A 14,887-nucleotide genomic window follows, 5' to 3' on the forward strand; every position below is an offset into this window, starting at 1 on the left:
GGCATGTCTGGCTGGCTGAGCTCTCTCTTCCCGGAAACTGGTGGTGCCCTGCCCATCTCAGAAGGCTCAGCTTTCCGCCTTTTACTGAGTCTGTTAACAGACCTGTGTAAAAAAACGCGGAAGGAAGACGGCGCGGTATTTGCTTTGAGTTGGCTCTTTCAGAAACTCGGCTATTACCTTCCTCTTTCAGCGGAAGTGCACTTGGCACACGTGCTCCACTGGTCTCAGGTGCACGACAGTGACCCGCCGGTGTCGCTGCTACATCAGCACCGACTGTTCCCTGAGCTGCACCTGGAAGCCTGGACACCCCCATCCCCGCCCCCCTCCGGCGAGCGCCAGATTCTTCTCTGCTCCGACGTTGTGTCTCTGTGTGTTTTTCAGTTTGTACACGAGGGCCTTGGGTCCACGTTGTCGCCACAGGCAGGGTCTCGTCGTTTCTCACGCTTTCTCTCTTCTGGCGGCGGCCGGTCTGCACGGTTGTGGCCTCTGCCGGGCCGCCCCGCCCTCCGCGACCGTTCCCCAGGCCGGGCCCCCCCCCCACCCCCCACCCCGTCAACTCCCGCCGTCGGCCGCCTCCCCGCACCCCGGCCCCTCCCGCAGGTGCTGCGGGCCCCGGGAGAATGGCGCGCACAGGCGGCCCAGGGCAGGTGCCGCGGCCCTCGTGCCGCCGCGCAAGACGCGAGCTCCCCACAGGGCCGGGTCGGGGACCGCCACGCTTGCTGGGGCCGGGACGGAGTCGGCGGGGGCGGCGGGGGCGGCGAACTACAAGTCCCAGGCGGCCTTGCGCGCCCGCGGGCCGTGCGCAGCGGCGGGGCGGGGCGCGCGGGGGCGGCGCGGGGGCGCGCTGACGGGGGCGCGCGAAGCCGGGGCGGCGGCGGCTGGGCGGCTGGGCTGCGATGCCGGGGCCCGGGGCGCGGGCCGAGGAGGAGGAGCGGGAGGGCGCGGCGGCGGGGCCGGCGCGGCTGTGCGGCTACCTGCAGAAGCTGTCGGGCAAGGGCCCGCTGCGCGGCTACCGCAGCCGCTGGTTCGTGTTCGACGCGCGCCGCTGCTACCTCTATTACTTCAAGAGCCCGCAGGACGCGCTGCCCCTCGGCCACCTAGACATCGCGGACGCCTGCTTCAGCTACCAAGGCCCCGACGACGCGGCCGAACCCGGCGCCGAGCCGCCCGCGCACTTCCAGGTGCACAGCGCGGGCGCCGTCACGGTGCTCAAGGTGGGAGCGCGCCTCCGCCCCTCCGGTCGCTTCCCGGCCCCCGTCCCCGGCGTCCCCGTCCCTCCCTGGCGACCCCGGCGCGGGCGCCCCCGTCCCTCCCCTACGCCCGCCCGTCCCTGGAGTCCCCTCCCCTACCGCCCCCGTCCCGGGCGTCCCCGGCCCTCCCCGCCCCTGGCGCCCACGTCCCTCCCTTCCCCGCCCGCCCCGGGGCCCAGCGGACCCGGGCTTGGGGCTGCGGGCTGCGCAGTGCCCGGACCCGTCCTTCGCCCCCGCCGCTCTCTTGGGCTCCCCGCGCCCTCCCGGGAGTTCGCGACTGAGGGCTCCTTGACTGGCCTGGGTTACGACCCCTTTGTGCCTCCGCTACCTCTTTTGTAACGTGGGGGTAACGGTGCGTCTCCCTCGTGGGGCGTGGGGTTGAGTGGGATCCGCCGGTTGCCCTCGCGCTGCACACAGTCGGGGGCGGCGGGGCCCTTAGAGGTCACTCACTGCAGCCCCTCCTGGCGGGCAGGGGCGCTCTGTCGGGGTCGCACAGCCCGAAAGTGGCGGAGCCTGTTTTCTTGGGAGAGGTGGGAAGGGGTTGCTTTAACCGGGTCCGCCCGAGCAAGGCTTCCTTAATCTTGTAGCCGAGACGGGGTGGGAGACACACGGGCCTCCCCGCCCTCAGGTCCCGGGGGCCCTCCTGCTGAAGTCCGCATCTCCTTCCTGGCCTCGGCCCCCGCCCCCCTCCCCCGAGTCCCCACCCTCAACCGTCTTCCGTGTCGCGGAGCAGCAGGGCTGCGCGGGCCCCGGCCAAGTGCAGAGCGGCGGGGGCCTTGCGGAGTCCCTGGGCCTGGTGAGCGCACAGCTGTTGCCGGACCTCCGAGCCGAGCCGGCAGCAGCTGGAGCTGGAGCTGGAGCCATTCTCAGAGCCGCCGCAGCTCAGCTGTTGCGGTTCAAGCAGACTCTGCGTCCTGGGTTCTTCCAGGCCCTTCCACACCGCTCCAAGTGGGTGCAGACGGCCTGTTCCTCCAGAGGAAGCCAGGCAGGGCTGCAGTTCAGCTCAGGCTGACTTAGAAACCGTTTGTATAAACTTGGGAATGACTCCAGGAGCACCCGGACTTGTGCCAGAGAAAGGCTTGTCCTCGCTGCGTGTGGACCGCCCTGCGTCAGATGCATTTACTGTGGGATTGTTTGTTGAAGAACGAAATAGAGCATCCTCTTTCAGATTGTCTTAGAGGACTTCCGAGTCCTCTATGAGGTTTCTCGTTTAGAAAAATGCGAATAATGTTGGTGTGGACCTGAGTGGGGCTTTGAGGTTGAGCCTGAAGACTGTGGTGGGAGAGGTGAGTGGTCTGGAACTCGCCCGGGTCTGCCGTGCGCTTGTGCTGGGCGGCTTACGCCACCCGTCTGTCCCAGTGTCCTTTTCAGTCTCCCCTTCCTCGAGTTGTGAGCGTCCAGGAAATGTCGTGGGAAATGGCTGGCGCAGAGCGGGCGCCACGCGGCAGCCACGTGAAACAAGCAGTGTCCGTGGCCAAGTACATGGTATGGTCATGTAACAGAGCATTATGCAGCAGTGAACGTAAAGAAACAGCTGTCGACACGCTTGGCTCGTAAAACTGAGCAAGAAAAGGTTACGGAATGGTTGCACACAGACGGTACCGTTTACGGACCGGTTAAAAAGGTCACGCAGATGTCTGTGTGCTGAGTGGGGAGCCGCATGGGGTGACGAGCCCCGGACTCAGGATGGAGTTTACCCCTTGCCGTGTTCACGTCTGGGACGGGTGGTGGGTGCAGCATGCTTCTTACGGTATTCTGTCCACCTTTGTGTGCATTCAGAGTATTTTAAAGAAGGAAATGAGTTTTAGTGTGGATTTCATGTGGATCACCGACTGGGACGAATCTGTAAAGCTGAGGGTCAGCCTTACAAAAACCGTGGGAACGGAGACACAGGCAAGGCCGGGTTCCAGAGTAGGGGCTCACTTGGAGGAGGAATTTTAGTGTATAGTGATAACTTTTGAGCTGTGGGCGTAAAACTTCTGTGGTGGTAAAAGTGGAAATTAGTAATTTATGTTCCTCCCACTTTTCAGGTCCGAGAACTGATTCCTGTAAGTGCTGACGCTTCGTTTCAGGGTCCTTGGCCACGGGGGAGCCTCTGACTTGCAGAGGGGAGCCTCAGGTTAGTGAGGAGGCTTTGGCTTCGGCTGGTTGGGTATCATTTTGCAGATACCATTTCTTTTGACGGATGAGTTGAGGAAAAGAAAAATCAGCAGTCTGCGTACTGTGTTATCATGTGTTTCTTGTTTTAAAGCATCTGTCAGCCCTCTCTGGCAAAGCTGTGGTTTCGCTGGCTTTTTCAGAACGTTTTACTGCTTGAGTCTTAATGAAAGCTGATACTGGAATTTCTTGCTAAACTTCTCTATTCCTGAATTCAGGGATCTGATCCAGCGCCTTATTTTACAGATTTTACAAGGAATGGAGGCCAGAGAGGGGCTGTGATTTGCCTGAGATTGGAAGCTAGACTCAGACCCTCTTTGAAAGTAGAGGCTCCGGGAATAGTTGAGTGTTCAAAATGCAGAATATCTAATTGTGTTATCTGTTCTGACAAGTGTACCTTCTTTGACTTTGAATACCAGTGGTTTGGGATTAGATAAGGTGTAGTGGTTTTCCCTTTACTGCATTTGATTTCTGCCTTTTTCATGTAGTAAAAAGGCACTGGGAACATTCTGCACTTGGAAGTTGGTACAGTGGTCAGGCAGAGGCCGATGCTTCTGGGGCCGGCGAGTCTGGTGTGCTGGAGGCTTCTCCCCGGTGCAGGGGACAGTTGTGGAGCGAGCTGGCGCGCAGGGAGGACTGACTGTGGGTAAAACAGAGCAGGAGCCCCTCTCCTCCGCCAGGTCTCTGCAGCCTGGGGCACTCCGGGCATCACCGGACTGTCAGCAGATGCATCCCCTCCCTGGGCCCCTTTCTTGGAGCTATTTGGTGCTCAAACGGACATGGTGTCGGTTTCTGAATCACGCGCAACTACACAGGCATGCGCACTTTTGTGGGAAGGATGCACATTTCTCTGGTGTTGAAACCCCTCGCAGCTTAATGACAGGCATGTGTTAGCTCGGGGGAGCCTGGTGTGTCCCACACAGAATGGAGGCGCTGAACCGGCCTTCTGGGCTGAATGGTTCTGCTCGGCTGTCGGGCCCTAGAGGTCCACTCAGCGGTCTTCAAGTGTCATTTAGCTGTTTTATCAAGACCTGACTTCTCATGGGTTCGTCTCGGTCTCCCAGTTAATAAGCTCCTAAGAAGCAGGTGCTGTGTCATCGTGTGACGTCACCGTGGCTTCCTCTGATCCATCATCCACGGCGTGGCCTGCACCCCATTTCCTGATGTTTGTATCCTCACCTCGCGGATGCTGCCCGCAGAGTAGGTGCCCAGGCAGACGTCTGTGGAGTGAAAGCATAGAAGGGGATCACCTTCTGGTTTGGGGGCAGGCCTCGGCCCTCTAGAAGGGTGAGCCAGACCCCTCAGGTGAGCCGACTGTCCTGGCGTGCAGCACCCACGAATACAACAGGCGTCCGCTCTTCAGAGAGCTTCACCCCGATTCCGGCTGGTCCCGATTTTCGGTCTGTTGTGTTTCACGTCCGTGGCTGGACTCTGAGGAGCTGGTGTAGTTGGAGGGGGAAGGTTTTAACGACAAGGCCACAGAGTAAATATTTTAGGTCTTGTAACCGTGCTGTTTCTCTGACTGCTCCGCTCTCATGGGACAGAAACAACCAAAAAGCGAGCGTGGCAGCATTGCTATAATTTTTATCTGTGGACTGAGATTTGAATTTCATGTGATTTTCACATGTTGCAAAATATGTTCTTTTCGTCTTTTTCCCCCAACCATTTAAAAGTGTAAAAACCATTCCCGGCTCATAGGTGTATGAAAATAGGCGGTGGGCTGGGGGTGGCCCTGGGCTGGGGTTGCTTGAACCTCCTGTTTTAGGAGGGCCTGGGGCACCTCTCGTCTGCTCGCTCGTTCCCTCTGCTTAGGCCCTGGGGGCTCAGCTGAACAAAACAAGTCCTGTCCTTGTGGGGCTTTCTGGAGTGTGGGGAGATATGGATAACACCAACCAGTGCTGCACACTGTGGAGGGGACAGGGGTCCCAGTGTGTGTGTGGGGGGGGGGGTGGCGCTGGGAAAGACTTGCAGGGGTGGAGGGGGAAGGGAATGACGGGGGAATGCCAACCAGGGCCAGGTGTCAGCCAGGGAGATGGGGGGCACAGCTTTTGGCAGGGGAGGCCTTTGGGGCCGAGGCCACAGGAACCAGCAGTTTTCAGCAGGAGTTCAACCTTGTTTTTTCCTCTTCTACCCTGGTGGTTGGGTCGTGTCTGATATTTTCATCTAGGTACGTTGGACGATGATCTAGTCTGCGTAGTAAGGGTTAAAGTGTTTATGTCCCACGCTGGCAGGAAGGTTTGAATTGTGAGACTGGAGATACGGTTGCCCTGTGCTTCTTAAGCACCGCATTTCGGGGGCAGCGGGGTCTGGGAAGCTGCCCCACCCAGTGGACTGCCTTTGCTAGAACATTCCCAAATCCACCTTCACCAAATTCTCTCCTGTTCCACTTCTGCTCGTATGCATGTTACCAGTTTCCTTCCCCTTTGGACGTGGCCGTTTCCCCGAGAAGAGGAGGGCCGAACGCGTCCGGGGTTGAGGTGTGGACACCAAGTGCCAGCTCACGGAGGCTTCGGAGGGGCGGACAGGTGTCCTTGTTCGGGCGCCTTTACCCATCAGCCGCTGGGTTTCCGTCTTCCTGTCTGATCAGAGCGAAATTCCTCCAAGGAAAGCAAAGAACCCTGTTACTGTAAAAATGACTCTCGAAGTGGGGCTTAATTCGGAACCATCATTTCTCTTAGAGGTTTATGCGGTAGGGTCTGGGTGACACCGGGGTGGGCATCTGCCTACATCCCCGAGGTCCAGTCCTCAGCTGTCACAGAGTGAGCGCAGTGTGGATGGCGACGCTTCTAACTCGCGCCCCCTAAGCCCCTAAATACTCGGCCTGCAGCGGTCGGTGACGTGAGAGGCCCTCTGGGTGGGAAGAGGCCAGGACCATCCCTGGGGAGCCTGCGGATCCCACAATTTCCCAGATAAGCTGTAGCTCACCAGGCCGCTCCGGAAACCCTGAGCAGACAGAGGTTCGGTGCTGTCGCTCCTGGAGGTGGGTCCAGTCCCGTTCGGGTATTGGAGCGCCGATGCTGTGTCCTACCAGGGTACGTGGCCGCGGGCAGAGACTGTCCGGGAGCACTGCCTCCCCAGCATTCAGGGGAGTGGCAAGCGTGTCGCAGACGCTCAGTGTGACCGGATGCTCCTGTCGCAGTGTCTGTGTGGTCATCAGCGAGTGCCTCGGGAGCATCTGCTGTGCTGTAAGGTTATGCTTTTCCTGCAGATGTGGCGATAGTTTTTCCATGCATTTAAGAAACTCTAGTATCGGGACTTGAAAAATAGTCCAGCACCTGATGCCTTTGGAAAACCTTCGCAGAGAAGCCGTGTTTGGCTGCAGCATTCAGCGCTGGGCGTGAAGGTGGGATGCCTGCCGGTGTCTTGATTCTGGGGGGCGGGGGTGGCATCTTCCCAGAGTAAGCGAACAGGAGGGGTCCTGTATGTGCAGGACCGGTTTGCATGTGGCCCGGAGCCAGACGTCTGTGGTCCGTGTGATAATCCTGTGAATACTGCAGCACTGGGGAGACCTTGTGACGGTCATCGAGGGCTCCCCGCAGGAGGTCGGCCGGGGAGTGGTTGGGTTTTGGTACGATTGCGTAGCTGCTCACAGACGGAGCTCCTCTTGGGCCAGCGGGACGTGTTCCCAGTCATTTGCTTACCTTTCCCAGGCTGATTTTGTGGGAGAACCGGAATCTGGTGGGGAGGGGTCCGGAGCCAAGTCCTTGAGACTTCTGGCCCTTGCCAGGCCCCCCAGAAGGGAGCAGTGCTCCGTGTGCGCTCGGTCCGCCCCTCAGGACGGGTCTGAGTGTCGGATGGCAGGCCTGGTGGTGGATGGGGGTGGGCAAGGCCGTGCCGTCAGAGGTGTTCACCTTGCATTATAGGAATTATTTGTAGGCAGTGGGCCCGATTTTCCTGTCCCTTCAGCTCTGTGAAAAGTCGAGGAAAGACTGTGCTTGCAGACAAGGTGTCCTGACTTTCCAGGAGTGACGCGGTCAGTCAGCCTTTCGCCTAACGGATCGCGTCGAGCGAGGCCGTGATGGGCGCCTGGTGAGAGTCAGGCGCTGTCTCCGGCCTCGGGGAGCTTGTCCTGTCCTGTTCTGAGGTGTGATTGGGGCATTGTCCTCAGTGGCTCTGTGGGTCGGAGGAAGTCATGACGTGCTTTTGCTCTAAGGGTCATTTATCCCCGAGTCAGGATTGCTCGGGCCCTCAGAGGGCAGCGTGCCCTGACCCCGGGGGCTGAGTGAGGGATTGGGGTCCCGTAGCGGGGCGGCAGCCGCTTGGGCGCTAGAGTCTTCCCCAGACACACGAGGGATGTGTCATTATCTAAACCTAGCAGTTTGTGGCACTTGCTTCGTATTTTGACTTTAATCCATCGGTAGGAAGTTAGGCTCACGTGTAGCGGGTGGTGCACAGACACCTGAACCGCCCCGTACCCAATCCGTGCTGCAGCCTAGGCTTAAGAGGATTAGCCACGGGAGATTCGGAAATGGACAGTGTGGACGATAAGCTTCCCCATGGGGCTGCCTTAGCAGTGAGTGAGGCGGTGGTGTCTCCCGGCAGGGACGAGGCGTGTGCCAGAGGGGAACAGACCTCTGCTGCCTGGGAGCCGTGCCCGGCGCCCCCGCAGACCCTGTCCCGGTGGTCTTTCTTTCAAATCTGCTGTTTAAAGGAACCATCTTTTTCGGAACCGTGGTTCTCAAACTGCATGTAGGAAAGGAGCCTCCTGAGATCCTGTTTCTGCACACTGTCGGTCCTGCCCCAGGGATCCTGACTCGGTTGGTAGGCCGGAGTGCACCTCGGGAATCCGCATGTTTATCCGTCACCCCGGCCCTCCCGCTGCAGCTCTGGGGACCTCTCTTCGGGAACCACTGCTGTCCTCCGGATCGTGACTGAGCCTCCCCCCTGGCTGTGAAGTCCAGAGGGGCCGGGCTGCTGATGGTTTTCTGTGCGACTGGAAGCAGTTGTGTGGACGGAGACCAGTGAGGCGTGAGCCCCTTACCCTCAGGTTGACGCCCTGTGGTTTCTGCCTGCACATCTGCTTTGCATTCTGAGTTTCTACGAGCAGTGGTTTGGGGCCTGGCACCCCGCCCCAATTCCCCCAGGCCCTGAGGTTTGTGTCTCCTGGGCCAGTAGTGCTGCCCAGCGTCCTGGGGGTATTTCTGGGGGGTGCGGTTTAGTGATCGACTCCACTGAGGAGCTCATAAGGACTTGTAGAGCCCCCAGATTCTCACCCAGCAAAGGGTGAGTAACAGAGTGGCGTAGGGGAGCCACCCAACACTTTCCTGAGACACCAGCTCTGCCCAGAAGACTGTTAGAAATCATCATGCCTCCCAGATGGCTCGCAAACTCGCTTAAAGGGTAGGATCTCTGGTGCCACGTTCCCCTGACCCCCCCGGGTCTCTGGTGTGTGGGGCCTGGAGCCTCCCCTTCCCAAGCCCCAGTTCCTAAAACTTCATATTAAGTCATTCATTCCTGTGTCCTATTTTTTTTTTTTAAGTTTATTTATTTTGAGAGAGAGCGTGGGGAGGGGGAGAGAGAGAATCCCAAGCAGGCTCTGTGCTGTCAGGACAGAACCAGATGCGGGGCTTGATCCCAAGAACCGTGAGATCAAGAGTCTGGCTCTTGCGGCGCCTGGGTGGCTCAGTCGGTTAAGCGTTTGATGTCAGCTCAGGTCACGATCCCGCAGTCTGTGAGTTTGAGCCCCACGTCAGGCTCTGTGCTGACAGCTCGGAGCCTGGAGCCTGCTTTGGATTCTGTCTTCCTCTGTCTCTGCCCCTCCCCTGCTCATGCTCTGGTGTCTCTCTCTCAAAAATAAATAACCATTAAAAAAAAATTTTATAAAAAAGAGTCCGACGCTTAACCGACTGAACCACTCCTGTGCCCCTCCCGTGTCCTACTTTTAAGTTAAAAACTGAAGCTGGAACAGCGCAGTGCTGTGTGGTGTGTGGAAACATCATAGGCAGGGTGGTGCAGGGCTGTCCCCGGGCTGCTGGCTGTGGCTCCAGTCTGCATTTCTCCTGAGTCCATAAAACCCTGGCTCTCCCTGATTGTGCAACAGCAGAGCTGATAGGGAGCCACAGGAATGCAGCCCTGTGGCCACTCGGAGGCCACGTGCCCCTTTCTCTCTGAAACAGAAAGCGCCTTGGCGGGCTTCCGTACTTCCTGCGGGGAGAGCAGACCCAGAGAGTGGCCTTGCCCTTCTCTTGGCGAAGTCCATCACCTGGCCCGGCCCCCCACGGTCCCTTATCTGTGGTGCCGCCTCATCTGTGAGCGTGCATTTGCTTTGCCGCGTTCCTTGTCTGGGCCCTCCTTCCCTGACCCTTGCCCTCGGTTGCTCATCTCTGGGACATCGTTGAAGCTGGAAAGATGTCAGCTGACAGGTGGGTCTGTCTCAGGGGATTTGCTCTTTGAAAGAGGGTGCTTGAGTGGTGAAGGGGGAACCCCTCTGGTGTCTGTGTCCCCGAGTGGGTGGGAGGTGGGGTCTGGGCTCTTGCCCAGCCTTTGAACAGGATGGAGACCACAACTCATGTAATTTTTTTCATAGCTAACATGAAAATGCTCATTTCGAGTTAGCAGTTTGAAAAGGTAGGAGGTGTGTGCTCGTGGCACCCGCCAGAGGATGAAGGTCGGTGCAGACGCGTCCGCTTTCCGGGGGCCGGAGGGCCCGCACGGACGCCCTTCTCCGTGTCTGCCACTGGCGTGGACTCAGGCTTTGGCACCCTCCCAGGGAACAACTACATCTGTTTCATTGGTACGGGGCCAGGTCTCCTGAGATCCTGGCCAGGCTCGTGATTTCGAAACATTCAGAAGAAAATCTGGAACCTAAAGTTATTTATCAGATTTGGGTTGTTGTCTGTTTTTCCTCTGAGTCTGTGTCATCAGACCACTTACAATATTCTTGTGCTTTTTATTCCTTATGGAAGAATTACCTTAGATGCGCCTTGGGGATCTAGGCCTTTTCCAGACTTAAGAAAAAAGATTCCCTCGTGACAAGCAGACACCGTGTCCTTTTAAGCAACGTGGCCGGAGAGGTGCAGACCGGGTCCGTCCCTCTGCGCACCGTCCTTTCTGTGGCTCTTCGGAGACTGGTGATCACGCCGATTCTTCCCGCCCTGTAGACGTGGGTGGGCCCAGACCTTCTGGGGAGGAGCCCAGGGTCTGCACTCTGAGCGCCCGACCGACATGCTGTGTCGTCACATAGGGCAAGACCGGTCCTGCCAAGGACGGCAGGTGGGACGTCTGGACCGGGGCTTGAGGCGTGCATCGGAGTTCGCAGGTGGTTGGCGGGGCAGGCGGAGCGCGGGCTGTGGAAGCCGACTTGGGCTCTGCTTGCGTGTGGCGCGGGGAGGGCTGCCGTTCCGCGGAGCGGGGTGAGGCGTGGGCCGGTTAGCGTGCGCACTGCACGGCCCGCGGAAGCCATCAGAGTCTTGAAGCTTGGGGTGCGGGTGACCTCACCCGGCGGGCGTGAGAAGAGGCTTTGGGGCACGCTGCTGCCGCGGGGCGCCGAGGCGGATGAGCCAGGAGAATGCCAGGGAGCGCGAGCCGGGAGCTGGATAGATCTTGACCTTGGAGAGCTGGCCACACCCTCAGGCTGGAGAGCGGCTTCTGTCTTCCGTGCCTCCTGCGTCGCGCACGGCGCTCCCGTCGTTCCCCGCAGTGGGTCCGCAGTGGGTCCGCAAGTCGCGTGCTCAGCTCAGAGTCGTGGCTGAGAGCGTCCAGTGGACCCTGCGGACCGACGGCCGTGCTCCCTGGGACCCTGCTCTGTGTCGCCCCTGGCGCGGAAGCTACCTGTTGCGCGAACCGCTCCGGATTTTACGTGCACCGTGTCAGTATTCGGGAGGTGCCGCGGGGAGATGCGGAGATGGGCGCGGTCGTCCTCCTCTTCGAGGGATAGACGAGGGACAGACGCGGGCTGGAGCTCTGGCGGGGCCAGCCAGCGAGGTCTTGGGTGGCGGAGGGGACGCGGGTCGTGGCTGCCCAGGGAGCTGCTTGTGGGGCCCCGTTCTGAGCCGGACGTGCGCGACCTCCTGTGACCCTCAGAGCTGGCTCAGCAGGTCGGTTCCTCCCTTCCCGTCCCACCCGCCGGCCGGTTGCACACGTTGCCTAACAGCACGCGGCACGGGGGTGGGAGGGGGTGGGGGGTGGACGGACAGAGAGGCTCCAGGCACCGTGCGCGAGCCCGGGCTCAGCGGGTGATACTGCCCTGGCCGCCTGTGCCCAGCGTTCAGGTTGATGTCTGGCACGTGGCCCGTGCTCACGTGACAGCGCACCCCCCTCCCCCCTCCCCCCTCCCCCCCCCCTCGCCCACGTGCACGTCACGTAGAGGCCCAACGTGTTCTTCCGGCGTGTGTTTACGCCCGAGGAGCGCGTGAGAGGACGCACCCCGCAAGGTCAAGTTCGTTTTCCTCTTTTTCCTCCTTTCCCACATTTTGCACAGCAAATGCGGATGTTACTATTCTTTGAAATAAAAGTCTAGAAAGACAGATACCATATGTTTTCACTCTTATGTGGATCCTGAGAAACTTAACAGAAGACCATGGGGGAGGGGAAGGGGAAAAAAGGGAGGGAGGGAGCCAAACCGTAAGAGACTCTTGAAAACTGAGAACAATCTGAGGGTCGATGGGGGGTGGGAGGGAGGGGGGGGTGGGTGATGGGCATTGAGGAGGACACCAGTTGGGATGAGCGCTGGGTGTTGTATGGAAACCAATTTGACAAATTTCATATTAAAAAAAATGAAAGTCTAAAGTACGCTGTTTTTTTAAAATGTTTATTTTTGAGAGAGAGAGAGAGCATGAGTGGGGGAGGGGACGCGTAGACGTTTCCTCTGCAGGCCTTCTCGGGACTAGAAAGGTCTCTGCGGTCCAGGATTACGGGCATGTTGCAGTAGCCACGGCTCTTTTGTTGCCTGGACAGGAATCAGCCCCGTGACGCGCTCCACCCGGGCGTCCGTCTGTCCCTGTGGCTCGCAGTCCGGGGCTCTTCCCTGGCGCGCAGGGCCCTCGGGGCCTCCCGGGCGCCTTGGGGGCGCGGTTCACGGCTCACGTCTCGGCGGGAACCTTCCCCCGAATTCTTGCCGACGCTGGGCCGAGCCAAGTCAGCCCTTCCATCTACGAGGTTCCTGTCGCCAGAGGCAGAAAGAGACAAACTTGATTTTAATCCTTTAGGCATTTCCTGGTGACTTAAATGACTTTTGTTGTACATTCAAATCGTGAATCAAATTTGAATCCATGTTCTTCTCTTCCAAACTTTTAACCGGTTGTCCTGATGCCATTGCTCAATATCTAAGGTCTTTTCCCTGCTGATTTTCCTTGAAGTGCGACATTTGGTATCTGCTCTGTGTTCGATTTGCTGGCCGCGCGGGCCTTTGTCACGCGCCTCCCAGCCTCGTAGGGCACAGCCCCAGGCCTTGTGTTTTTTGTTCAGAATCTTGTAGGTTAAACTGCAGATGAATTTCAGAATTTCTGTGCTGTGCTTTGAAGAGCTCCTTTAGAATTTTGACCGGATTTTGGGGAAGTTTCTGTGATGCATGAGGATTTCTTCAACCAGGTATTTCGTAGTTTGATTGTAATTGTGAATCTGACTCTAGCTGGTTGTCGCTGCTGTAAAGGAGACAGCTCACTGGGAGTGTCTCGGGAGACCACGTCTCCCCCAGTTGTGTGCGAACGGCGACACTTGGCCCACGTTGGCGCTCGGTAACTATTTGTCAAGGAAGTGAACAAACGTTTGTGTGTGCGTGGCATCGTTCCCTTTTCCTTTTTTTGGATGGATAAGTCGAGATAGGTCTCCAGGAAGGTCACGGAGTCCAAGCAGGCGAGGGTGTGCTTTGATGGGCGGGGACCCTTTACCAGGGGAGCGAAGGGCTGGGATCCAGGGGTAGGGGAATGTGGCGGGGGGACGAGGCCTGAGACCTGCCCCTCCCCCAGTAGCACGCCCCCTGCCGGGAGCATGGGCCCTGAGTGAGCACGTGTTGAAATGAATTCACTTGGACCGATTAATGCGGGACAGTTCTGAGCCCTGGGGACAGAGACAGGCTTGGTGGGGAGCGTCCCGGGGTCCAGGGGAAGGGACAGGTGGGGTCCTGCTCCCTCAGGCGTGGGGGCTTCTAGGTTTGGGGCTGGTGGAAGTCTGGGGACAGAGGCCCGCGGGAGCAGCTAGGGCAGACTAACGAGGGACACGAAAGGAGTGCGCCCGCCTCCGTGGGAAGCTCACCTCGGGTGTGTGCTGGTGTGAGCTCTGGAGGTAGCGTCTGTGCTGGGCTTTGAGGGACGTGTAGGAGTCACAGAAACCGGTGTTCTGGGAGACTCGGTGTGGTTCCCGTGAGTCTTCAGACAGATGGTGGTCACATGTCTCATGCAGGCACCTTCTGTGTGCTGAGCCGAGCCTGGGCTCTGCCCCGTGCAGCATGATTGGAATGCCCGTGTGGCTCTCCAGAATTTGGGATCAGAGCATTTAATTTGGGGGTGGTGTGGGGCAGATACCCACTCTCTCCCAGTCCTGCTCCCCACCCCTCTGGCCGGTGGGTGCTTGGCAGCTGTGGTGGTGATAGGCTTTAGCTCCGACTGGCTCGTTCGTCACCAGCGGGGCTGGAGCTCAGCGGTGAGCTCCTGGTGATAGACTCGCTGGGGTGTTCTGTGACACCACATCACTTGGGGGTCCTGCTGCCCCGTCCAGGAAGGGCATCTGTGAGCCAGATGAGCCAGGCCTGTTGTTGTGGTCGCTGAAGAGTGTTGGCATCTCTGTAGGTAAAGAACTGAGAAGCCTTCTCAAGTCACAGTGTCCTTGGGAGGAGCAGTGGTGGCTGCCCCACACTCAGGAACCTGGTGCCTTTGGCCTGCGTTTCAGTCCTAGGCCACTGCCCACCCCCTGGGTTTCTGCCAACCTTGGCTCTCAAAACGGACTGAGTTTACTGTTACCTCTATACCAGTGCTGTCAACATGAATACGGTACGAGCCGTAACAGATGCTTGTAAGTTTTCGGATACAGATGAGGTAGCTTTAATATATGTTATTTGATCCACCGTGTCCAAAATATTTTCGATCGTGTGGCACCGGCCGCGTTTCGCATGCTCAGTGGCCACTGTGCTGGACCTGGCAGATCGGGACCGACGTTATGTGTCGGACCCAGACTGGACCCGGGCGCCTGAGAGATTTCGTTTGTGATTCTGATTCAATCCGGGCTGAGTCAGGTCAGATCTCCGTTCAGTCCTCCATGCGGGGAGACCAGAGAGAGAACACGGAGGCGGTGCTGCGACTGACGGGGCCGCCCTGCCTGCCAGCCTGCGCTTTTGTCCCTGGTCTGAGCGCCGGACGGCAGGGCCCTCGCAGTCTCCTGTCTCCCTGATGGCAGCACACGGGATCGAAGTCGGGGTGCTTTCAGTGATTTCTGGATCCTCTTTACTTATTTATGCTTGCGTGTTCGTTATTTTGAGCGAGGGTGCGTGAGTGAGGGAGGGGCAGAGAGAGGGAGAGAGAGAATTGCAAGCAGGTTCTTCACAGTGC

The 14,887-nt window shown here is 58.8% G+C and overlaps 1 protein-coding gene across 4 annotated transcripts in view; it reads left to right on the top strand.

Annotated features, from left to right (window-relative positions):
* The first annotated feature begins 864 nt into the window (after window positions 1-864).
* Window positions 865-14,887, top strand: part of TBC1D2B (TBC1 domain family member 2B) — a 334,347-nt gene continuing 320,324 nt past the window's right edge. The window contains exon 1 of one of the 4 annotated variants that reach the window (XM_053223438.1): window positions 865-1,214. In XM_053223438.1, coding sequence (XP_053079413.1) covers window positions 897-1,214 — 318 coding nt within the window. In that variant the 5' untranslated portion in view covers window positions 865-896. Of the gene's footprint in view, window positions 1,215-1,407; window positions 1,603-2,514; window positions 2,537-14,887 lie in introns of those variants that run through there. The other 3 variants (XR_008298880.1, XR_008298882.1, XR_008298881.1) reach the window with 3 other exon arrangements.

This window comes from Acinonyx jubatus, chromosome B3 (genome assembly GCF_027475565.1).
Source record: "Acinonyx jubatus isolate Ajub_Pintada_27869175 chromosome B3, VMU_Ajub_asm_v1.0, whole genome shotgun sequence".
In the NCBI taxonomy this organism is placed as follows: domain Eukaryota; kingdom Metazoa; phylum Chordata; class Mammalia; order Carnivora; family Felidae; genus Acinonyx; species Acinonyx jubatus.